This window comes from Zootoca vivipara, chromosome 7 (genome assembly GCF_965207765.1).
Source record: "Zootoca vivipara chromosome 7, rZooViv2.hap1.1, whole genome shotgun sequence".
NCBI lineage: Eukaryota > Metazoa > Chordata > Lepidosauria > Squamata > Lacertidae > Zootoca > Zootoca vivipara.
The window spans coordinates 78,498,723-78,525,560 of NC_142590.1; the positions used below are offsets into that span (position 1 = coordinate 78,498,723).

General features: G+C 42.3%; 1 protein-coding gene across 6 annotated transcripts in view; it reads right to left on the reverse strand.

The window, feature by feature from the left end:
* Positions 1–1,388: 1,388 nt before the first annotated feature.
* NFATC2 (nuclear factor of activated T cells 2) overlaps positions 1,389–26,838 on the reverse strand; it is a 138,799-nt gene continuing 113,349 nt past the window's right edge. For 5 of the 6 annotated variants that reach the window (XM_088674657.1, XM_088674656.1, XM_060277311.2 and 2 more), the window contains exon 10: positions 1,389–9,753. In XM_088674657.1, coding sequence (XP_088530783.1) covers positions 9,698–9,753 — 56 coding nt within the window. In that variant the 3' untranslated portion in view covers positions 1,389–9,697. Of the gene's footprint in view, positions 9,754–22,985; positions 23,075–26,838 lie in introns of all 6 variants that reach the window. The other variant, XM_035121780.3, reaches the window with a different exon arrangement.

Consider the following 26,838-nt stretch of genomic DNA (forward strand, 5'->3'; position numbering starts at 1 on the left):
TATAACTGGCTCTGCGTTGTCAGCAAAGCAGGAGCACTTTGCTCAGTGTGTGGTATGTTAACATGAATGTCTCTGCGGTGCCAGAATTACAAGGGGGGGGGGATAGAGATAGGCTGATGCTTTCCTCAAGGGGGCAGTGATGTGCTTTGCAGAAACGACTCTTCTGCTGGTTCCGGTTTTCTTAAGTTGTGATGGGTGTGTTCAAGGTGTTTCCATTTCCATGGGTAAGGAATGTCATTCATTTAAAGCTCAGCTCTTGAGTCATTGTAGAGCAGACATGGAAAGTGTTTGCCAGGGTTGTGTATGGCAGTTATAGCATCATGGAATGGCAGATTTGGAAGGGGTCCGGGGTGTGTGTGTCATCTAGTCCAACCCCCTGCAATGAGGAACCACAGCTAATTATAATGCCTCAAAATGCTCCACTGTGATGTGGGGATTAACAGATAGACAACGGAAGTAGATCCTGGGAGCCCTTATGACTGACTGCAAAGAGACTTCAAGGCTGAACCAAGTACTCCTCGGTGGTCCAAAGAGTTATCTATCCTTTCTATGTTTTAATATCCAAATGTGATTGACAGCTATAGTTTCCAACCAGGGAAAGATTTTATCCTGGTTCTCCTTTTTAGTTTCAGTCCATATGGACACAGATGTGTTAGTGCATTTGTTTGCTATTTTAAACCCACTGCTCCCCCCCGCTTCTTCTATACACATCATACATTATCTCCCAACCGAGGATAACATTTTAAATGGACTCTAGCCCACAAACGCTTTTGTCGTAATCAATGTCTTAGCCCAACAAGTGTTACAAGGATCTTTTATTGGTTTGGCTGATTGACACTCATACTGTCACCTCTCCCAACAACACAAACTGAAAGCAGAGAATAAAGAGTAAAGACTGTAGTGTTTGTTGGCCAACAGTTCACTTTAGGAGGTGAGGTTGGCTGTTTAGCTCTACCACCTCTCATACTCTACTGCCAGTCTGCAAAATTACCTGCTGACTAGGGAAGGTCCTAAACACGTCCCATTGGCCCCTGCTTCACAGGACATGTGTGGCTTGCATTTGCCAACCTGGTGCCCTCTAGGCTGACAGTTGTGTAAGCAGCAATTTGATCCTTGGAAAACCCAGTTGCATGTCCAAAGTCTGTTTGGGGGGGGGGGCTAATCCGGCCTGCCGGTCAGTTTAATCTAGCCTCTGTGGCAGTTTATTTCCTGGGGTAAAATCCTTTAAAAAGGTCAACAACAACTTTGGTCAGCCCTCACGCATGTTCACTTCATCAAATCTAGCCCTCTTTGAAAAAAAGTTTGGACACCCCTGTCAGAAGCCCTTCACGTCGCCCCTCTGATTTCACAAAAAGTACAAGCTCATAAGAAGAACACACATACAGTAGTTGTTGCCCTTTGATTTATTGCTATACTATAATAATACAAGCTGTATAAAAATATTTTACAAAAAGCAAAATCACAATTAAATTGGAGATTAAAACATTACATGGGGGGATATATCAAGATACAACCTCAGTTGTTGTTGTTTTAAAAAAGTTAAAACATTTTGAACAAGCAATTTTAGTTTTATTTATATATATATATATATATATATATATATATATATATGAGCAATTTAAAAGCTGCTTTCCCTTTAGGCATCTTTTTGTTTTGCAGTAAATAATGTACAATGCTAGCTGCAAATATAGGCTGGATATTTTCTTTAGAGCACCTGGAAACACCCCAAAATGCATGTTGTGCTTGATTTCTATGAGAACGAAAGGGTCTTTCTTGCCCATGCTGAATTGCCCCTTAAGAGTGTTTTCACCAGGTTGTTTTGTTTTTGTTTTGCTTAAACATGTATTTTAGTTTTTCAGTTTCTTGCGTGCAAATGTTGACAACCAGCAAAAAAAAAATGGAAGAGACCCGTCTTTTAACCAAATGTGCAATCTGATCGGCACAGTTCTTTCATTTGGTTTACAGATGTGGGAAACTGAAATCTTTGGTGTCACTTCGGAAAAGCCCTGTCAGATCCCACCAAAGGGCTATCTAGTCTAGCATCCTGTTTCCCACAGTGGCCAACCAGATGTTCCTGGGAAGCCAAGGACCAGGACACAGAGGCAAAAGCTCTCTCCCATTATTGCTCCCTGCAGCTGCCATTCACTGGCATGTTGCCTCTCAACCTGATGGTTCCATTAATCAACAATGGTCAATAGGCTGGTGCCCCATTACAGGACGGTCTCAACATTTCTGCTTCCGAGAACACCCCTTATACAGACAAGTATTTTACTACTGAACGAAAGCAAGACTGATGCACTTTATATCTTGGTGCTCAATGCAGTTACACCTGACTTTCCAAATGGCAGGAGATGGTCGGCAATTCACTGAAGTTTTCCAGCTTTGCTGGATTAGTTTTGGGACAAGCTGAGATGATCACACACAAATTAGTGCAATTTTCTAAATAAAAAAACCAGTTAAATTCCATATCCATAGACTTCAGTCTGATGTAGCTTGGACGCAAACTCCTTCCCAACATTTGATAGCAACATTGTATGAGGGATGGCCAACTACTTCAGGAAAAGAACTGGAAGGCCGCTGCTAATTAGTATATCATTAGTTAATTGCAGAAAACAATTTGCATATCGCCTTTCTGGAACATTAAAGGTGCCAAGTACTGTTGTTGCATATAATGTGCACAACCCAGAGACTGAAATACCTAAATTCAATTGAAAACAGGAGAACTTAAGTGCGATTTGCACCCCACTGTGCTTATTATTTTACAATGTATTTCTTCTGATAGCCTTTATCCTCACATGTTAAGAACCTGAGTTAATACTCTGAAACTCTTGGAAAATGTAGACTTGAAAAACAAATGAATCTGTGCATCCTGTTGCTCGCTTCCTGTTTTCTGATCATTTAAGCTTTTCGCTGTTAGATTTATAGACATTCATCTCTGTAAGCATGAGAACTAGAAACTAACATTTACAAATAAAAGCTACGATTATCAAGGCTCTTAGTCTCCTGCAGACTGCACAAAAGAGTCTTGCTGGACATATTTGCCATATCAACAATATACCCAATCCACTTTGGCCTATATGAGATTGTACAATTGCTACAGCACATTCATCTGACACTTTGTGCAATGCCCTGGAAATGCGAGAGATGCTGTTGTTTAATTGTTACATTCATTATGCACAAGCAAGTAGAAATGGATAAATAAACCTTATAAACTGGCTATGACATTATTTATTTGTCAACGAAACAGATAACTGTTCTTTGCGTCTCTTATTCAGCAGTACTTACGTAACGAGAAACGTTCAACCGAAACGTTCAATGGACAAATTATTCCCAAGGTTGTATTTAAAATGTCAATAGCCACACAAAGTGGCAGGATCATAAACATACATCGACTTACACATCACACCAAAGAGTCATTGAAGCAGACTTCCCCAACCTGGTGCCCTCCAAATGTTTCGGACTACCCCTCCGACTGCGTTCACCAATACCAACCGGGCTTGCTTTTGAGTAAGAGCACTTATTTAAAGCTGCAGCTGAAGAAATGCAAACTGGAGATTTATAAATACCAGCATGGAGGAGTTGCATTATTTGTGGCAGTTAAGAAGCATAGTAGACATTTTCTTCTTTAAAAGGACCGTATAGTACAAAATATATATATTTTCAAAAAAATAATAATAATTGTGCTATCTAATTTCAAGAACTTTGAGATATAACATCAAAAAGCAGCATGTTTTTAATATAGTTACCTAGTGCTATCTTTGAAAATATTCTACATTTTAGAACGTGCTGTATTTCAACAAGAAGATGGGAAAGGCGCATCTTTACATGGAACACAAAGTCAAGACAAGTGTAAGCATGAATCCCAATGATTTTGATTGATGGGTTAAGCATGCACTTAACTCTCTCTCTCTCCCTGAAATCAGTGGGTTTATGTTGTCTATATGACGTACATCTTACGTGAATCTACTATCTAGCAAAAAGGAGAGAGAGGAAAAGTGCTTCAATTTGGCTGCATTGTACCCACAGGCAGTATTAACTGAGTGAAAACCATAACTATTCAACATTCTTTCTACCACTGTCATCACATCCAATGGACACTTTAACCTCAAAGCCACTAAAATTCAGGTGATCTCAAATTTTGATCAATCTCACACATTAAAAATAGAAGCCCCCCCCCCCGCCAACCCAGCACACGGATAATTAAGAAAAGAGGGAGACAATTTGTAACCAAATTGTGAGCATTTAATGACAAATTATCTTCCCCTGCAATTTCTCCTCTGGCAATCTTTACTTCCAAAATGCATTCAACAATGACAAAAGACCCTTCCTAACATCTGCCGTCTCCGTAAATACCCGCTGACTGTTTAGATGTTAAGACGGATGGCTTCATTTTCTCTGTATTGTCTAATTTGGTGCAAAAGTTTACAAGAGCTCATCCTGTAATTTGTAGGCAAAGATGTGATAGGAAAGTGGTTTTTTAAAAAAAACAACAACAACCACACACACACACACAAACCCAAACACAGTGAGATGATCTTTTGAGTCGCAATATTTTGCTTATACTTTAGCACAGTATAACATTGATGGAAAACGCATTACAATTGTTCAGCCCACAGACAATGCCTTGGGAGGACTTTTGGTACAATAGCAGGAAGGCACTGTAGTGAAACATTCAGATAACTGAGGAAAGAGAGAATTTCCTCATATGCAACTATGGCTGTCTTCCAGAGAAACTGAGAACAAATTACTCACACAAGGCAATTCACTTGCCCCAGGTGAACCTGATGTTACTTTGAACATACACACATTCCACTGCCCCCAAAAGCGTGTGCCAACATTGCAAACAATAATGCTGTAAAACTACTGCAAAAGGAAAAGAAATAATTTAGTACACGGAAGCTTTCAAAATTATTTATGCTACCTTAATGTATCCACTTATTTTATTAGAAAGAGAGATCTATACTGCGGCTTTGAAAAGGCCTCCCTTGCTTCGGAAATACATATATACCTGGTTAAGGCTCTATTATTAGCAAGCAGGTGCTTGCAAAAATGTTCAAAAGCTGATACAGTAGGATACCTTGCCTTCATATAGCCATAAAAAAATTGCAGTCTATATACTAAAGATATACAGTATATAAAACTGTAACCTAGCAGGTAAGGAGGATATTAGAGGATCTAGCAGTGCACCTCCCATTTATTTCATTGCAACTTGCAAAGAAGCACTGAACGAGGCAAATGGATCATTATGAAAAAATCTGTTGTGACTTCATCCCCATGGAACTTGGAGAAAAGCAAGCATAATTCACGTGCCTGTGCTTTTAAAAGCTTGTGATGACACCTGATGGTTGCCTCAGCCTGTGTGAAAGCTCTGTATCTGTCACTTACCTTGATCCCTACCCGCCCCAGAATGCATTTGAGGTGGATATTATCATACAGGATGTCCCTGATTTAGCAAGAAAGCAGATACACCTCAGGATTCATCAGAGGAGGCACCACAATGTGATTGATAACATGATGTATTGCTGTCTTGTTGGGAGGAAGGGAAAAAGCAGGAATGCAGCATAGCATTCCAAAATACTGTAGCCTATACTATCAAGCTTCAGCACCTGCACAAACTTAACATTGCCCTGCTCTTGAATGGAAATGCAAGTTCAAGGCATCATTCCCAGCAAGCAATTTTAATTCAAATAGATTGTCAGAGCCTGTGATCCACACACCAGAAGTCCTGTTCACCTATGATAATGATGGGAATTGTGCTGAAATCATTTTGCTTTGCTTTACTTCTAGCTTTTCTATTTTAAAAAATGCACTTTAGTCCCTTTATTGCGTAAGCCTCATCACAAGTCCACATAGTTCTCTTAGCTTATAAGAGTGTCCAAAAGCACTATAAATCTGCCAAATGTTTGGTTTTTGTTTACTGTTGTTTTGATGTTTAAAGCCATGCCCAACTTGCACCACATTTTTTTTAATTTTAAAAAATGCATTTTATATTGGCTTGTCTGTACTGAGCCAAGATAAGCATTATATTTTAAAAGGCACTTCTTTGTAGGACAAATAACAGCAACCAAAGAATGGGCAAAACAATTGGATGTTTTGTCTGGTACTTTACTTGGCATGAGACATGAGGCACCTGTGGATTTGCTGTTGGAATGAATATGAATTGTGATTGAGGACTGACTTTAAAGGATAGTCTGGTGAAACTGAAAACCAATTCACATGCCAGAAACATCTGCCCTGCCCTCCAGTTGGAGCTGCCAGGTTGCAATTTTTGAGATTATCCTTTTACTGGCATGGCCACTGGTCCCATCACCTCCTGGCAAATAGAAGGGGAAGAAATGGAGGCAGTGAGAGATTTTACTTTCTTGGGCTCCTTGATCACTGCAGAAGGTGACAGCAGTCATGAAATTAAAAGACGCCTGCTTCTTGGGAGAAAAGCAATGACAAACCTAGACAGCATCTTAAAAAGCAGAGACATCACCTTGCCGACAAAGGTCCGTATAGTTAAAGCTATGGTTTTCCCAGTAGTGATGTATGGAAGTGAGAGCTGGACCATAAAGAAGGCTGATCGCCGAAGAATTGATGCTTTTGAATTATGGTGCTGGAGGAGACTCTTGAGAGTCCCATGGACTGCAAGAAGATCAAACCTATCCATTCTGAAGGAAATCAGCCCTGAGTGCTCACTGGAAGGACAGATCCTGAAGCTGAGGCTCCAATACTTTGGCCACCTCATGACAAGATGGTAGGACAGTGTTCCCGAAGCTACGAACATGAGTTTGACCAAACTGTGGGAGGCAGTGCAAGACAGGAGTGCCTGGCGTGCTATGGTCCATGGGGTCACGAAGAGTCAGACACGACTAAACGACTAAACAACAACAACAACAATGTTGCATAGCTTGTAACTACTCAGAATAGACCTGCTGAAATTAATGGGACTAAGTTAGTCCTGCCCATTAATTTTAATGGGCTTACTCTGTGTAGGACTAGCACTGATGACAACCCATTTTAATCATGTCATTATGCTTAGTGGATGTAAACAGTTGACAGGCATTTGGGTCCCACTGAGTTGTTAGTGTGGGATTTTTAAATAAGTGAAGTACTTTACTTTGGGGGGGGGGGCTTTTTTGCGGGGAGGGAATGCTTCTTTTTCTCCCTTCTTCCTCAAAACAACAGACTCTTTATAACAATTTCCCTTAGCTACTTTCAGTGTCAGAATGTGCCTTGCTAAACAAGATCAGATTTAATGTCATTATGCCTTCTTAATGGCAACAGTGACATCCCCCAAAGGCAGAAAAAAAATTCTGTTGCCTCGTTTAAAAAAAAAAGGATGGAATGCAAAACTCTCATCTAACTTTGTGTGGCCTTGGTAACTTTTGACTTGATCATCTGGTAGGGAGCTGTGCCAGCCACAACACAACTCCTGGAATCCAGCACTCTTTGCCAACATTGCACAAAATTTAAAGACACCCATGGCAGATGAACCGGTCCCACTTTCTTTGCTTGGTAGTGCAGACATCCCAAGAGGGAATCAGATCAACAGTATGGAGAGCAGGGAGCAAATACTGCTACAAATGTACTATTATTAATAAAGAGCTGGTGCAATGGGAAGGACTTGTTATAGCTCTGGGTCTGTAGTAACTCTTCCTGCAGCTACTAATTATTTTGGAGTGCCCAGTTGACACAGGGCGTAGGACTTGTTTCCCTTCTGCCCAACATGTGTTGTGGGGCCAGGGCAGGGGACACAAACTGTGAGCCAGTACTTTAGCAATAAGAGTACTAACTGTTTCAGTATACTATCTGAAAGGCTATGCTTGAGTCAGTCCACACATCTGGGTACAGAGTTCCTGGGATTGAAGATAGGGAACTACAGGACATGTTTGAAGCCACAACACACACACACACACACACACACACACACACACACACAGAGAGAGAGAGAGAGAGAGAGAGAGAGAGACTTGTGGAAAGCTAGCATGTCAGGTAGAAGAATCTGCTCCCTGACCCTGACATGATACTTTTCCATAGGCAGGAAAATGTCCTGGAGAAACATGCCGACATGCAGCAACTTCCCGCTTCCCCATCTCCAGTCTGAAATGGTGCAGTTTCAGGAACCATGTGCTTTACCCAGATGTATAGACTGACTCTTGAGTCCCCAATTCTGCAATACGGCAAGGTGGCCAAGAAGAGAGGCTGTTCCTCATTGCAACACAACCATTAGAGAAAACAAGATCTCCACATTGAGAACATGTTAATCATTCTTGCTAGGAAATTTAAATATACTTCACTGAGGGGAAAAACACTTCTGTTGCAACATCGTTAAGAAGGATCCCTGAGTTTTCTGGGCGTTTTGAGAACTATCACAATGAGCACCAAGAAACTGAACTTGATTTCAATAATTGGCAGCACAATACTATATTTACATGGCTACTCAGAAATAAGTCCCAATTGAATACAATGGGGCTTATTCCCAGGTAACTCCCAAGATGGCAGCCTCAATTATTCAGTATCATATGTTTTCTGTAAATAAAAACTTGAAAGCGTAAGGTCTTTTAGGGTTGCCTGCTCTTAAGATTCTTATGAGAAAGCTTGAGATTTGATGAACTTGAAAAGCCTGAGAAACAAAACATAATAGCACTTTCCAATTTAAGTTGAGATGACTTTAAAAACATTCTATTCTTTGTAGGGCTGAGAGGGAACCTAAAAAACCAACCCGTTTCAATTTTGCAGGGCTATGCATATAGTCAAATGCAGCACCTGGTAAATTAATAGGAAACTGGAAGCACCACCAAAGCAAAGTTAATTTTAAAAAAACGAGTTTTAAGCAGATGCTGAAATCTCTTCCGTGAAATCTGCAGGCCTTACACAAAAACACACCAAAAAAAAAACCCAACTGAGTTTTTGGCTGTACTATGCCTTGAGTTCGTCTCTTTTCTAGTCCAAAGCAGTGAAAATGTGTCTTCGGTTCATCCTATGGGTTGAGCAACAATGTGGTAAAGCCACAATCCAGAGAGCTGCTTTACAGCATCACAAGGCATTATGCCCACACTGCATGGTTTTCTTCCCCCTTCCCATTACAGCAGCCCTCCTGCACGACACCGAAGCTCCTATGATACCATGCAGCGTGATGTTTGGGCCTCGGTTTTAAAAAAAGAACAAAAATATATGCTGCAAGCAGAGATCTGTTCCTCTATGTTTTTCTGCCTCACACTGCCTATGCGTTATCTCATCATTAGTTCTGGCCATTAATTTCCTCCCTCCCCAAATCTGATAATTTTCTAGAAACATCACACTCTGTATTTTGCTGAGCGGGCGACTTTGCAATTCATCTGTTGTTCACAGCAGACGTAGAATTCTACACAGGCATCTAGACTGATGCTCTCTTTTCATTGCTGCTGAAGTTCTCTTTCCTGTGTGTGTGTGTGTAGTCATATTAATAGGTTGTGTCAGGCACATGCGTTGCTAACATGAGAACAACATGATCTTTGGACAAAAGGAAGAGTGTTCTTTTTGATGTTTACAGTGAGAGGTGCCGAGCTGCTTAGTCAAAGCTGTCAGTTTGATGCCAGTCCATTGTTCCTGGTGTTGAACCGGTGCCTTGAGATGATCAGTTAAGGAAGCAGGAGGCTGATGGGGCAGGAGAAGAATCTAAGAGGTCAGGTGCGGAAGCATTCAGTAAAAGTTGTCGCGCAAATCTCTTCTTCTATGTTTGACTTCTGGCAGGGAGTCCAGAAAACTCTTTCCTGATAATTTCATTAACTGTGAAGGAAAAGAGGAAAGGGGGGGGGATAGGTGTTACAATTAACAGTAAAAAGTTAAAGGGAACAATAAATGAAGTCACTAGTGTGATTTGCCATCAAAAGCAATGCAGAGACCCAGCATGGACAAGTGATTAAAGTGTTGGATTGGGAAGACCTGAGTTCGAATCATCACCTAGTCATGAACCGGGACAGTCACTATTTCTCAGCCTAATCTACCATCTGAGGGCTGTTGTGAAGATAAAATGTAAATGTCTGCATAAACCCCGGCAGAAGTGGTCTGGTTTCTTTTGAGCGGCAATAATAGCTTTGTAACACAGAGAGTAGGCCTCTATGTACTGGCTTAAAGAAAACAACCCCACAAAAAATGAGTTAGATAAAATAAATTGCTGTGGTGATTCGGAGGTTTAATCTGAAATCAAGCTGAATTTGAGTTTCTTGCTGCCTCTGGTAACTTCTCTCTCTTACATCATGGATCTAGATTCAGGTAGGTAGCCGTGAAATAAAAATTAAAAAATATTTTTTTTCCCCAGTAGCACCTTATAGACCAACTAAATTTGTTCTGGTATAAGCTTTCGTTGCGTTTGTGTGGTATCTGAAGAAGTGTGCATGCACACGAAAGCTTATGCCAGAACAAACTTAGTTGGTTTAAAAGGTGCTACTGGACAATTTTATATTTTTATATTTTTATTACATCATGGATGTTAGCCATTTGGATTTTAAAGGGGCAAAATAATATTAGAATTAGAGCTGTCAATAGATGCACAAGGGAAACTGTGTTTTAATGCTAATAAACAGGGCTAAATCTTTGCACATTTTTATATCACAGATGTATGTTTTACAATATTCTATTAATACTATTGCTTAATACAAGTTTGTCATGGCCTTTGGCTAGAACAATAAACTTATGAACTCAAAAAAGTGTGTGTGTGTGTGTGTGTGTGTGTGTGTGTGTGTGTGTGTGTGTATGAGGCCAAACTCTCATTAGCCTTGCTCTGTGGCTGCTTTTGCCTAGCTGGAATACCTCTTTAGCATCACCACTTTTTGCTCTGCCCCCAACCCTACAATGGGCATCATACCCATACATTATTCTGAGCTCCTTGGAGGGAGGGAAGGATACAAAATGGCAAAGCAATGCAATGTAATGCAATGATGCATCTAAAATTATTTGCAGAATAATGCTGTAGCTTCTCATTTTTACTCCGTTTTCTAACCTATACTCTGAGCTAAGAACAGGCAAAATTGACAGCTGTACTGTATATGCAGGAGTTCCACCCAGCAGTGAAGTCTGTGCTTCTCCACTGACAATTGTGCTGGGCTCCTTTCTGGCTTGAGAAATTCCACTAGATACCGCTCACAGAATGGTGAGCCTCTCTTTCCAGCCTTAAGAACTTTTTTTAAAAAAAACTTTTTTTTGCAAGAAGAAGATGAGAACTAACGTATTTTCTGGATAACAGGATTCTGAGACAATTATTGAAATCTGTGCTTTTTCTAAAATTTCACAACCCCATGACTCCATGCCTGTCCCACACATAAAAAGAGACTAAAGTTATAAAAAAATAGTATTCACAATTTCAATATTTTAAAAAATCCATCTCAACTGGTGTTTTACAGAGTTCCACTGGTAAACCCGGCACTAGCAGTTTCATTTCAAAGAGGAGAATTAAAGCAGGCTTCCTGTTCCAAAACATTTATTTCCAGAAACTGAGACACAAACAGGGGATTTTGCACGTTTAGCTGGGCAATGTTTAGCTGGTGTCCAGGTGCTGTTAGTGAAAATGCACAAGTTACCACTATCAGGTAATGTGAACAGTAATTGATCGACTGTATTGTTCACGTGGGGAATTATGCATATTGCCCAGGCAATGTACAATTTGATCTCTGATCAATTCACATTCTTGGGCATATTATGATGATTTCTCATAATGAATGGGAAATGTACCCAATCCCCTGTTGGTTATGTCAGTCAGTATGTATTCTCCATGACTCCATGTGCTTAAGCACATGCTCCATAAAGCTCACAGGAATAACCCCTCATCAAGGTTGAAATGATAGAACAAATTTTTTTCAAAGCAGGTACATATCCAACTAAAACCAAAAGATTTTAAAAATGGCAGCTCTAGGGAAAGGATTTCCGGGGTAAAAGATAGAAGGAAAGGGTTAACCTCCTCCCCGTGTGTGGCCCTGATCCAGAACACCTGTTGCTAATTCTTTTCAAAGAATGTTGGCATCCCAAACTTGGTATTCAAAGATCTGTTTAACATCACATACTGTATAGGTTAACCCAAAATCAATGACCACTTGAAGCCAGCTGAAACAAAGAATCTCCAGTATCTGAAGAGCACAGTGGTGCTAGAATCAAAAAGGTCCCAAGGCAGGTTCTTCTATAACTTGGAGCCAAGAGTGACTCCCCCTAAATCCTTAAAGTCCATGCATGGATAACACGGCTAGGACAGCATCATCTCTGGATCTCAGTGACCATGGGCAAGTATGTCTGAAGAGGCAATCTTTCAGATAATGCAGTTCCTTTAAAAAAATAAGTCTGCTGCTCCACTATTACCCAGGGTCTTCATTTCCCTTCCTTTTGGGCAATGTTGAAGTACTACGGTACCTTTGGGGATCTATACAGCATTGGCTGACTGCTGTTTGGGCTCAGCTACTTAAGCGTAGCTTAAACGTAGCGCGGGTGGCGCTGTGGTCTAAACCACTGAGCCTGTTGGGCTTGCTAATCAGAAGGTTGGCAGTTCGAATCCCCGTGACGGAGTGAGCTCCCGTTGCTCTGTCCCAGCTTCTGCCAACCTAGCAGTTTGAAAGCATGCCAGTGCAAGTAGATACATAGGTACCGCTGTGGCGGGAAGGTAAATGGCATTTCCGTGCACTCTGGCTTCCATCAAGGTGTCCTGTTGCACCAGAAGTGGTTTAGTCATGCTGCCTACATGACTCACAAAGCTGCCTGTGGACAAATGCCAGGTCCCTCGGCCTGAAAAGCAAGATAAGCGCCGCAACCCCATAGTCGCCTTTGGCTGGACTTAACCGTCTAGGGGTCCTTTACCTTTTACCTTTTACTGAAATGTGCAGCATGATACAACTGGTCAGGTTCATGTGGAAAAACTTAATGAACTCTCAGAATTATATTAATTAACAATTGTCCAATGTACTTGACTAACATTCCAATTTATAGTGATTTTAGTAAAATTTTAGTACAAACGTTGACTTCTGAATTTTGAAATTGTTAGATAAATGATTATCATGCTTTGTTTTGTGAGAGGGGGCTGGGATGTTCCACAGGATATCCCAACATGTTAGAGAGATTCCTCAACTACAACCACAGGTTGAAGAACAGTGCCCTAAAAGACAATGGTGCACATTTTCATAATACATTCAAGCCTGGAAATGCAGTGAAAAGATCAGTGAAGTCCAAGACACTGCGAGATTTTATCTTACAAACATGCACATATATATGTGAATATATGTGTCTAAGATTGTTGCAGTCTTATACACGCTTGTGCCTGATAAAACTTCCTGAAACATTGTGCTGCAGATGCGCTCCAAACCTTTGGAGCGCAGTCCAATGAACATGCATGGAATCAGGCAGTACATTTTTTTAAAATATATATATATATATTTGGGCTTTCGGGAGCTGCTTGGCTCTTTGTAAATAACGAAGCCTGAAGGCACCCTTGCTCCCAGATCAGCTGCCCTTCTGGAGTGTTGCAATGTAAGGGAGCATCCAGCGGGAGGTGAAATTGATCTAGTTTCACACGACCCAAAGGCTGACGCTTTAATTTTTTTTAAAAAAAGCCTTCCTGTTTTCTCTACCCAGGAAATGAGAAGAGCAGATCTTCAATGGAAATTTTTCAGTCTCTTGAGCGCTAAAAATAGCAGTTAGGTAAAAAGAGGTGGGCATCAGCACTAATGAGGGAGTGGAGCTTCATTTCCTTTCTGTAAACAAGCAGGACTGAGCTGCAAGCTGGTCTATTTATCAACACATTTGTTCACATAGTTAGGTATAGGACAAGGAGGGAGGGAAAGCCCTCCATTGTAGAGACATTTCCTTTTATTTAATGAAATCAACCTGTTTGGAAATGGGACATTTTTCCTGTTAGAAAGCACCAAGGCAGCCAAATATGAAAAAGAAAGAAGTGTGTGTGTGTGTGTGTGTGTGTGTGTGTGTGTGTGTAGGGCAGAGTGTGTGTGTAGGGCAGAATGGTTGGATAGTGTTAACATTTTAAACGTGAGCAAGGAAAATCCCTGATGGATTAAAAAGTAAAATGACGTTAACCTTTTTTAAGCTTACTGAGGCAAGTGCTTCTAAGGGATAGATAAAGCCCAGTTCAGAGCTGTGCTGAACACATCTCATGGAAGAATCAGATCTCACTTCTTTCACGGGCTTGCTGCCGCCACACCTAGTTTCTTCTGGATGATGCCCACAAAATGCAAGTCAGCGCATAAGGTACACATACCTCGGCCTCACCTGTGTCTGGTCTGTACCTCTTCAAATGGAAATTTATATAACTGAATGTTCCTCCCATCTACCCCTTGCCAAAATAAAATAAAATAAACATTCATAGAAAATCAGATAGGGTGCTTGTCTGGCCCTCTTCCTGACATGGGAGTTCCCTGCAGGGTGATCTCTCTTTTTTCCATCAAGGAACTTTCTGCCACATGACAGAATGAGCCTCCAACAATACTCTGAAGTGGTACAGGCCAGATACAGGTTTACTGCCTCAGGGAGATGGAGCCCTGAGTCCCAATAAACAGCATTCAGTGCTGAATCTGGCATTTCACTTGGTGGGTGCGGGAGCTCTGCAAAGTTCTTGCCAGCTATGGAGACTGCCATCCGTAGTCCTGCACAAGGATTGTTGAAACTGGGGGATGCAATTGTAGTACAGAGTGTGCAGGCCATCCACACTCAGGAAGTGTGCAGGCCATCCACACTCAGGAAGTGCCTGAGGCATTTGCTTTTGGTGCATAAGCCCGCTCACCCTTTCGCGTGCAGCGGCATTGTGGGACGGAGGATGCTTCACTGGGGCTCCGGCGGAAGAATTCAACCTGGCTGGGCCCTTCCTGGTGGGCGGAGGGGGCTTTGGCAAATGGGGGTGCAGGCTGGGACTTGGGCCATAGATGCCAAGTTTTCCCTTTTCTCACGAGGAAGCGTATTCAGCATAAGGGAAAAATCCCTTAAAAAAAGTGATAACTTGGCAGCTATGACTTGGGCTGGGGGGGGGGCGGAACCAATGGAGCCGGCGTTGGGCTTCCCTTGGATCCACCCCTTGCGCATTTAAGCCATAGCTGCCAAGTCTCCCGCTGAAAAATGCGGGATCAGCAGCGGCGCAGCACCGGAAGTCGCTTCTACGCATGTCCGGACATGCGTAGAAGCAACTTCCAGTGCCACTCTGCCTGATTTTAGGTGCCCAGGCATGGGCAGAGTGGCACCGGAAGTCACTTCTACACATGTCCGGACATGCGTAGAAGTGACTTCCAGTGCAGCACTACCCATGTCTGGGCACCGGAAATCGGGCGGCGCCAGGACCCAAAATGGAGCCTCCCTGGCAGGTAGGAAATCCGGGGGATTTACCATTTCTGGGCTGCCACCGGGAAACGGTTTAAAAAACGGGGGTTTCTTGCGAAAAATGGGAGACTTGGCAGCTATGATTTAAGCAGCCAGCACCCTGGGCTCGGGCGGTTTCTTCCTGCGCCGGTTTTTCGGATTTCTCTTGCGCCGATTTGTGTCCCAATTTTCACAGGACATTCCTGGAATTACACAGAACCCATACCGGCTTCTGATGTGATCCTGGAATGTCCTGTCCCAGCCCCCCCCCTCCAGTGCCAGCATGGAGGAGGAAGAGCCGGTGCTTGCAGCGGTGCCACTCTCTTGCACAAGTCAGCGGGCAGCTGCAAGACCAAGGCAGCAAAAGATACACATCCCGATTTTCATCAGAGGAGTGTTGGAGGGCAAGTAAGTGCTGCACAAATGAACTGTAATTTAAACACAACTGAAGCCACCTGGAGCACCACTAACTACCTTTGGCATGTGAGGAATCAAGTTTAAATTAACATTTAAGCTCTTGCAGCTAAGACCAGAACTGAAGTTGCACCCCAATGAGATCCCCCCATACATCAATGGAGAGGAGAGCTCCATGCACCCTCTTTTGACATGAATGGTGAAGATGACTTGTGCATTATGTGAATGCGTAAAGAGCTGATTGCATCAGGAGCAGCGCTGTTGACGATGAATATTCGAAAAGGTTGGCAGCATCCTCTTTCCTGCACAAATGCAAATGCCGTCATACTGCGTGCCCAATAAAGTGAAGCGGTTTTAAAAACAGGAATGTTTCCTAGCACAATTCTTAAAGATGTTTACTTGGAGGAAAAACTTGCTGCATTCAATGGGTCTTGTTTCCTAATAAGTGTGCTTAGGATTGCAGCCTGAAGCAGTCATCGCCTGCGCTCCAGCATGCCAAAGAGCACTGTGAGGGTGCCTGCTGAAATAGCCCATGCCTTGACAGTCAAACAACCCACTTCTGCATATTGTGTCACTTTGGGGATCCCCCCCCCTTCTCTTTGCAACAGGAATGCTCTCTGGTAACATGCAGAGGTTAGTTAGCAAATGTTTCCAAGTTGTCCTCCATGGCAACTCTTAGCCCCCAAGCAGTTCACAGATGCAGTTTTAGGGTAGCACGTCTGGTGCGGTTGCACTGGGCGCAATGCCGCAGGTTCGCAAAACAGAGCATGAGAGGCGGGGGGGGGGGTGTCACCGAATTTTAGCGTTGCATGCGGCGCCGCTGAAATGTGAGAGCCCAAAGTCCGCCACTGCAGCTCGGTGCTGCCCAGATACATGGAAACATCATTAAAGAAGCCACACTGATTTGACCTGCAACTTTGACAAGGGTATCTCCAGATGACTGGATACAAACGGTTAATACTGTGTAGCAACACTCTAAATTAGGGTAATTTCTAGGCTCATTTTCCCAGAGCTATCCAAAAAAATCTCAAAACCTGATAAGCCACACCAGCCTTTTAAAGGTTTAAGCAACATCCTAAGCTTTGGCAATTGATCAGCAGCACACTTATCTAAAGCTGCATGCCCAGATGCTTTTGAGTGGATGGTTGAACTTCCAACTGCATGCCAGTGTGCAAAAGACTAATAGGCTGCGCCCTGATGTAACAGAGCCTATACTGCACCATGTGGAATTGCTGGTACATGATTAATGCTATGGAGCCAGCAAAAAATCCGAAGCTAGTTTGGCAATGGGCTGAGCTATACCGTACGGATTCCAGGGTTTCTCAAATAGATAATAATAATACAATGTAACTCATGCCACAAGGTTAGATTAATTTAATCAGTAGATCAATCAACTAAAGTTGGCTTGATTAATTGGTAGGAGCCAATTTTAATCGGCAACAACACATTTACGATTTGGTGGAGCTGCAAGTTAAGTCATTTTGAGGGCTATTTTTCACGCCTTATCATAAGAAAACCGAAAGAGAAAGTCAACAAGTGTTAATTGTGCCAATGAGCAGACTATTTTACTAAAGTATATAAGTAACCTTCTAGTTCTTCCAGTATTTCACATATAGGATCTACAGCAGGCATTTGGCAATCCAATGATTAAATTAGCAACACAAGCAGCTGTTTAATTAACGAAACACCCTCTACTTGGTTGAAAGTCTCCAAAGTCACATTTTCTTACAGTTTCAAGTGCAATGGAGTGGGAAGCATTGTGCATGCTGGAGAAACACCTTAAATTAATTGCCAGTAATTTCATCTAGGCCCTTTTTGAACTAATTTTGAATGCATCCGGCAAGTCGAATATATGCTATTCATAGCGGGGGTGTGGAGCACATTGCTTTAAAAACCTGCCACAAGTTCATGTCATCACCCCTCCTGCCCGGTCCCCATATCACTGTTCCATATTCACATTTTCCAATCCACTCATATTTTTTTAATGTACTTTTGATGATTGTACAGCAGATATCTCAGGCTTATTATGACTCACTCTGCCTTTGCAGTGGAGGGGGAAAGGGGGAGATGATGGCAAAGAGTCCAAAAATTCCTGAGGCCTGAATACTGCGCTTTGATTCTCGTAAATATCTAATAAAAATGTGCCCTCATTTAGTCAAATGGTTGGGACGGCATCCAAAAGATTAAGATAATCAGAGGTTTAGATAAAGGGGAGTGCTGTGTACACAGGATTACACTGTTGTGGACAACAGATTTCGAAAGAGTGCGCACCCAAGAACAGCCTGTATTACAGAGCAGAAGCATCTGCACATCCCAGCTGGTGTGTTGTGCATGTGGCACGATCCATGTAAACATGCGCAATGCTCATCAGCATTTATGCATTTGCCTCGGCATCCTTATAAGAACTTGCATGAAAGTGGCCCCCCAACCTTTCTCACAGGCTCATATAAGATCAGTATAAACAGTTAGGCCTGGTGAGCATTTAAGATCCTCATTCCTACTTTGCGGGTTGCCATCTGATTGGATTTCACTTTGATTCTGACTTGATTTTAAGATGTATTTTAACTGATTGCTTGATTTTATGGTGATGTGTCATATATTTGATGTTAGCAGCCCTGAACCTGGTTTTCGCTGGGGAGGGTGGGGTTTAAATAAAATTTCTTCTTCTTCTTCTTCTTCTTCTTCTTCTTCTTCTTCTTCTTCTTCTTCTTCTTCTTCTTCTTCTTCTTCTTCTTCTTCACTAGCAATTTAACCAATGTTTGATTAAGCTACAACTAGGGGTGAGCAAATGTCTCAGTTTGATTTCTATCCATTTATCAATGTTCCGTTTTCAATTTTCCATAAGGTAAAGGTAAAGGACCCCTGACAGTTAAGTTCAGTCAAATACAACTATGGGGTTGCAGCGCTCATCTCGCTTTCAGGCCAAGGGAGCCGGCGTTTGCCCACAGACCGTTTTTCTGGGTCATGTGGCCAGCATGACTAAGCCGCTTCTGGCGCAACGGAACACCGAAACCAGAGCAGTGCACAGAAACGCTATTTACCTTCCCGCTGGAGTGGTACCTATTTATCTACTTGCACTTTGATGTGCTTTCAAACTGCTAGGTTGGCAGGAGCTGGGACTGAGCAACGGGAGCTCACACTATCGTGGGGATTCGAACCGCCAACCTTCCGATTAGCAAGCCCAAGAAGCTCAGAGGTTTAGACCACAGCGCCACCTGCGTCCCGTTCAATTTTCCATACTTCCACATAAATATTTGTATATATTTAAACTGCTCATGAAAATTCACCACGATTTTAGCACGAGTTTCTCCTAATATATGTATTTTTGTATGCAATTTCCCATAATACAATGCATTTTTGTTTGTTATTTTCACCAAAGCAGGCATTTTTATGCATACTTTAGCATATGCATTTTTGAAACATGCTACTGTATTACGGTAGTGAGCTGCATTGCTAAATCTGAATAATTGCAGATTTCGAATGGTGGCTGTTTTTTCAGTTCACGTGTTGTTTCAGAAAGTGCTTAATAGCCAGGTTCACCTTTAAATGCGAGCTGATTTCTACCCCATCTCCAGCAACAGCTCTATCCATTTCAGCACCTCCTAACAGAACCATAAATGTGGCTTGCATTGCAATCAGTCAGTATGCCCTGAAGCTCTTGTGGCCTCTTCAGCATTTATTGAAAGCAGAACAGGTTCATTAATACCACACCAATTTAGTTCTGTGAATTTTGCATAAAGACAGCATGGCAAATTTTTAAATCTGTCGATTAAATTTGTCCCCTTCCCATTTTATCACTGAGGCTGAGATAAAAATGTAAGAAAACTCCTGTTGAATCAGACTAGTGGCCGCTTAATCACGTATCTTGGTTTCCCACAGTGGCAAGCAGATGCCTCAGGGAAGCCCAAAACCAGGTCTTTCCTGCCTGTTCCCCTATAGAATGTTCAAATTCCAAAAATGAGGGGTGCCATAAAGTTGTAGCACGTCTTGGGAATTCAAAAGACATTTTGGTTTAATTAATGTAATTGAGGTTTGCTTGGCAAAATTGAACAGAAATCATTAAAAATGATTGCCAAGTACTTACAGATACATTAATAATATTTTAAATTACCGTATTTTATTTACCATTTAGAATTACCTGACATTTTCAGAAGGCAAAATTAAAAATTCTTTGATTTTTCACAAGCAGTTTATGTGCTTCTTCGTCAAACATAGACTTAGGAAGCTAATTGTTGTCCAATCGCAAAAATAATAGCAGATTTTAATTGCTCACACTCAAACACATATTTTTGAAACCTCTCAAAGAAGAAATTTGCAAAAAGTACGTTTCACCCCTTAAAATGACATGTCCTATTTTCCCACCCCCACCCCACCAGAAACCAGTATTCATTGAAATGCATACACTATAAAGGACATCTAGACTTACTGGCTTCCTCTTCTCTGTACTAAATTTGATGGAAAATAAATAAATTTGAAGATGGCTTAAATATCTTTTCAAATGGGAGCCATTTTTGGAAATGACCACTCTTGCCCCTTCCCCTTCCCGCCCCCCCATTTTCCTCCTCTTTCCTGGTGCTAAACATGGTTTGATATTTAATGCATGCTTAAGCAGCCATGGTTAACCCAAACTGTAGCTCCATTGTAAACCAAAGGTTGAGGGTCTAACAGAAGTGATGGCAGCAGCTATGCAAATGCACTCACGTTTCCATCCAGTTCGTGCATAAAGCAGGAGTGAGATTTCCACTTTATATCTCAAAAAGGGATTTGCAGGTGAAGGGAGCGGAATCTTCCCTCCTCTCTCACCTTACTTCCAGTGCTTGAATTACAGGAGCTTCAGAGGAGGGTCCTCTTACCAGGGCCGGATTTAGGTTTGATGAGGTCCTATGCTACTGAAGGTAATGGGGCCCTTTATATGTCCAGCTGTTTTTTTGTGTTGAATATATGCTATATGGCAATTAATGGACCTAATAGGTACTGTATCTAAAGCCATTTGCACATAACAAAATATGCATTTTATCAAAGTAATTGTTGAACTGAAATACAATTAAGAAGAAGTATATTAATCGTGAAATACAATTAAGAAGAAGCATATTAATAGTGAAATAATTATTAAGCTCTAACTTAAAATGATTTTTATTCATAACAAACTTAATAATGCAAACACATTGGCATTTGGCAACTTTTGGGGGGGAGGGCCCCGAAGAGTGTGGGACCCTAAGCTATAGCTTGTTTAGTTTATATGTAAATCCGGCACTGGCTCTTACCTTTTATTACAACCCTTTTAGCTGCTTTTTTGAAAACACTGCAGGGGGCATCATGTAGTTAAAACTGGGATGAGTCCAATAATAATGGGGCTTGTGGATTTAATTAAGAAACCAATTTGCACACACGGAGACACACACACACACACACACACACACACACACACACAGTTCAACCTCTGTTCACCTTCCCTGCATTTTGTCACCTCCGACATTCATGTATCTCCCCACCTGAAGCAACGAGAGGATGTCTCCTCCCCACACCAGAATTTCCCCAAGTCCCTGGGATGTTACCAGAATACCATAGGATGGCTGCTGTTCACAGCGGTTGCATCACAATGGGCGGTTTGGTCCAGGTTGTGTAAAACGGGAGGAATACCGACTAACAAGGCCTGGTTCATTTGTGGTATACTTGCAATGACAACAAAATATCAAAAGGCCTGCCAAGTAATTGAGCAATTGAACCAGCAGATCTCTGGTTCAGCTGACCGATTTCCAGCACAGCATGGCATAAATCCCAGCACAGCTGTATATAAAGGTAAAAGGTAAAGGAACCCTGGATAGTTAAGTCTAGTAAAAGGTGACAATGGGGTTGCGGCGCTCATCTCGCTTTCAGGCAGAGGGAGCCAGCATTTGTCCACAGGCAGCTTTCCGGGTCATGTGGCCAGCAGGACTAAACCGCTTCTGGCGCAATGGAACACCATGACAGAAACCGCCTTTTATCTACTTTTTACACTATTTATCTACTTACACTGGCGTGCTTTCGAACTGCTAAGTTGGCAGGAGCTGGGACAGAGCAACGGGAGCTCACCCCGTTGTGTGTATTCAAACCACCAACCTTCTGATCGGCAAGTTCAAGAGGGTCAGTAGTTTAGACCACAGCGCCACCTGCATCCCTACAGCTGCATATTTGCCAGAGTAACGCCATTCATTGCAGCTCAGCTGCTGTTAAGCCCTGAAAAATGGGCGTACCAGCAGAGTGGCAGGAGAAGGACCAGGCAGGGCGATGTACAATGGATCCTAACTCCATTCAGCTTGGTTATGGCAACATGTGGAACGTGCACTGATAAAAAGGGGGGTGTTTTCCATCTGCCAGCCTAGCCCTGAGTGGATTATGGAATGGGCACAATTTACGATGGATTCCTATATTTAGGATTGCTCTGTAATTTAGCAGCAGCTGGATCAAGCCCCTAGTGTTTGGCAAAAGAACCTGAAGTTAATCTGCTATATAGGTTTCATTCTCGTCTCTGAACTATGCTGCAGATAAGATTCACACCATACGGCACGGTTTTCTCCAAGCAAGTGATTCCTCCTGAAATCAATCAGATTGTGTGTGTGTGTGTGTGTGTGTACACAAAATGAGTACAGCCAGAGAATGAAGGAACCAAATGCATACCGTGTTTCCCCGAAAATAAGACACTGTCTTATATTTATTTTTCATTAAGAAGACACACTATGGCTTATTTTCGGGGGTGTCTTATTCCAGCAGGAAGGGCTCCAGGTGCGGCGCGGCATGGCGAAGGGCAGCGAGCGCCGCGTCCATGTCTTATTTTGGGGGGGTATGGCTTATATTGTGGAAATGCTTAGAAATCCTGCTGCAGGTTATTTTATGGGTATGTCTTATTTTCAGGGAAACAGGGTAGAAAAGGCCCCATAGGAAAATTATGCTAGAGATGGGGGTGGGGCTGGGGAGCAGGGGCCACATTCATTTTTGGAACAGGCAAATGCGTTTGAAATACCCAGAAAACTCCAGACCCCAATGCTTTAAAAACAAGGACAGCTAGTGTTGGTAAATGTCAATGATTTTTAAAACACAGCGTGTGACATGTCACAGCCCGCCACCCAGCCACTTCCCTACCCACCAAATATCATATATTTCTACAATTAACCTTTCAACCAAACAAAAAAAACAACAACCAAAATGACATTGACAGAAGAAACCCAGCTAAATCAAAGAAAATTTAAGAAAATCTGCAGCTAGACAAAAGTCAGGAAAATATCAATTACCTTGGACTTTGATTGCTCGGTTCAAAAAAGCACAGTCATTCTGTCTCATATAATGTTTTGTATCCAGCTAAGGTGTGTGTCTATCAGCTCTGAAAAAGATTTGTAAAACCATTTTTGAGAAAGAAATGTAACCTTTGACCCTGCTGAAAGGTCAAATGTTACAATGCTTGCTTTCTGTTGCACATTAAATGCTATAACATGAATTGCTTCCCTACACACCCCTGGACCAACTAACCAGCATCCACACGAACTGCTTCACTTGAAACAGCTGGAGGTACATTTGAATTAACTTTCTCATATTTCCATGTTTGACATACAAGTACTCTAACCAGGATGCAAATTCCATGAGAGCTCAGTATTAATTGGGGATCTAGGCATATCATTTACGTTCTAGATAACATTGCAATGTAATTTTCCCAACAGGTTCATGGAAATAGTTCGTGGTGTGTGTGTGTGTGTGTGCCTTAAAGGTGAAAATGTACTGGGCAATATTCAAGATGTTCCATGTGAATACAGTCTACTAAAGCATGATCTGCAAACAGCTCAGTTTTTACAAACTCCATGCTGCCTTGAGAACTAGCACCTTGGTTTATTAGCTGGATGTTAGGCACACAGGGTAGAATCTAACTATGTCATATTCAGAGCAGACACCCCCCCCTGAAATCAATGGACTTAAGTTAGTCATAACTACTCCCTCAGTTTCACCTGCTGTACACAATCATTCTCCATCGTGAATATAATGCCTAACCTTAGTCACACTGCAAGTGGCACAAATCACATATGGAAAGGGGGAAGGGGGAATAATTCTGCTCCGGACATTCATTTCTACATTTTATAACCTAGAAAGAAAAAACTGCAGGAAAAAAACCCTGAAACGTACAAGTCTTTATGAAAGTTCTCATCACATGGCCTCAATTCAATATTGTTTCGCTATTCCAGTCAGTCCTCATTAAAGTTGCACCGCACAGTATTTGCTTTGACAGAAACATTAAATGACGTATTAGTATAATAACACATTGCCATCCATCAATGCTATTTGCTACTGCAGTAGAATTTTCTTCAGTGTTTCCCTTTCCAGACATCTTCGTTCAGTCAATAAATGCAACTGCCAAAAGGGCTGCCTGGCCATTGCCTAAAAATGACACCTGCCATTTTGCTTTTTTTAAAGAATGGCCCACAGCTTGTTCACTGACCCTTTCACTTTAGGACCATTTAAAAGCAGGGACTACCCTAGGCATAGGCAAACTCAGCCCTACAGATGTTTTGGGACTACAACTCCCATCATCCCTAGCTAACAGGACCAGTGGTCAGGGATGAAGGGAATTGTAGTCTCAAAACATTTGGAGGGCCGAGTTTGCCTATACCTGGACTACCCCCAAGCTGCTGGCCATTCTTGCTGCTTTTAGAGGCAGTATGGGAATCCTTAGGCCTGGGACCAAAATGTGACCCCCTCTGCCTCTCCATCTGACCCTCAGGACCCTTTCCAGAACACCCCTTCCTCAGCCACACACCCTCTTCCCAGGTAACAACTCTCAGTGCCCCTGCTTCTCGCCCTCCTCAAATATTTTCCCCTGGCTGGAATGTGTCCTTGATCTCAGATAATGCTTCCTTGTTGAATGAATGGATGATAGAGGGGTGTGTGAACAAAGTAGCCTACTGTAAATACAACAGCAACAACAACAACAACAACTTTATTATTTATATGCCGCCCATCTGACTGGGTTGCCCCAGCCACTCTGGGAGGCTTCCAGCAAGATATAAAAACACCAAAAGTCATGTAGTTATTTATCTCCTTAACATGTGATGGGTGGATGTTCCACAGGGTGGGTGCCACTACCAAGAAGGCCCTCTGCCTGGTTTCCTGTAACGTCAGTTCTTACAGTGAGGGAACTGCCAGAAGGCCCTTGGAGGTAGACCTCAGTGTCTGGGTTGATTCTTCTTCAAGTATACAGGGCCGAGGCTGTCCAGGGCTTTAAAGGTCAGCACCTTTAAATTTACACTGGCTGCCTCACCCCCTTTTGCTTCTGGTCCCACCTACCATTGCCACATGGACCCCAGAAGGTGGCCCAGGCAGGAATTTGGCCCTCAGTGTGACAAACGTCCTCTAAATGACCAAGTGCTGGGGAGCCACAGTAGGAGAGGGCTCTTATGCTTGTGTCTGGCTGATGAGCTTCCCCAGTACTATTTCTCTAGAAAAAGAGGTGCCAGAACAGAGTTCCAGCAAGTTCTGGCTGCAAAAAAAGCCCTGAACTTCCCAGGTGCATCTGGTTGGCCAGGTACTGAACTACCAGAGGGCTGAATTTCATGCCCTCCTTTTGTTAAAAGCAAAAAAGGCTGGATAACAATACTTTAACATAGAAACAAACACCTGTTCTTCGGCCGTGGAATCTAGGTCTCAAGCAGAGGTCTTTCACATCCCCTGCAATCTAATCCTCTTATTGGGAGATGCCAGGAATTCAGTCTGGGGCTCTTCATGTGCTCTACTGATGAGGTTCGTTCCCAGCAAAGGGCCTCCTCATAGCTGTCAAGTTTCCCCTTTTCTCGCGAGGAAGCCTATTCAGCATAAGGGAATTTCCCTTAAAAAAAGGGAGAACTTGACAGCTGTGGGCTTCCTTGTCCACACACACTGAGTCACTGGTCTGCAAAGCCCCACTCTAGCTTGCTACGCAAACGGCCAAGGCCCTGTCAATCATTAATGCCACACCTGAGCCTGCAGAGTGATTAGCTGAAAAGTCATTACATTTCGGATGGCCAGAGGACTTTCACACAGTTAATCAGTTAATGGAGGTGCTGTGTGCATGCAGGCTGCTTAATCAAGTTACAGGGATAATGCTTTAAAGTAAATGTAGATTATGAGACAAAACAACAAATGGTGAGCAGGGAGAAGTGTTTTATATATATATATATATATATTTTAAAAAAGCCAGTTACAACCCAGTCCTGCTTATATTGACCCAGAAGTAAGTCCTATTGATTTCAATGGGATTTCAAAGTTGTTGGATCTGTCTGTTTCGGGAGACAATGGAAGAGTGCGCCTTTGTGAGTGAAGTCAACCTGTTGGAAGGTTACAGCACCTACTGTGGCTGTAGAAACCGATATGGAAGAGACATGTTTTGTTGCAGCTGGGAAAGGGGATTAACTGTGCATCTTTGGAATCAGAGGACAGAAGCAGCAGAGGTTCCCCACCCTTGCTGCAATTCACCAATTGACAACCTCAGCTGACTTTAACAAAGGGCAGCCAGACTATCAGCACGTGACAAGCAGAGCAGCAGCTGCTAAAAAGCTTACTACCTAATGTGTTAATAGTTTGTCCTATAATAGGTAGAATCTGAATAACTACAGGTTCATGGTGCCTTTTTGAATAAACATAGGAACCTTGAGTGCTGTGGAATTCTAGTGTCTGGCGTGTACTTTTTATTTAGCTTTAAACAATGAAGTAATCATAAAGTACAATTTTGCAAAAATAATAAAAATAAAAAATAATATGTAGCCAGATGGTTTTGGTTGATGGGGGTCCTGAAAGGAAAACCATGTGTGTCTGAGTCAAGCATTTGGCTCTCCTAGGTTGATAGCTAGTAAATCGCAGAGAACGTATTAAATGGGTGCTTAATTTTACTTTACACATGATTGAAGTCAGTGTGTACTCATTCACACGTTAGAATTTCTCAGGGAGCAGACACAAGCTTTCTAACTAGGGGAATCTGGTCAGCCTAAGAAAAGAAAAAAGAAAACCTACGGTTTTTGTTTCTGCTCAGAAACGTCACTCGGCTTCTGAGACGCGTCTTACAGGCTTGCTTCTGAAAAGGTTTCAGTTGATGCGAACAAGAATAGAGCTTTTTGAATTGTGGTACCC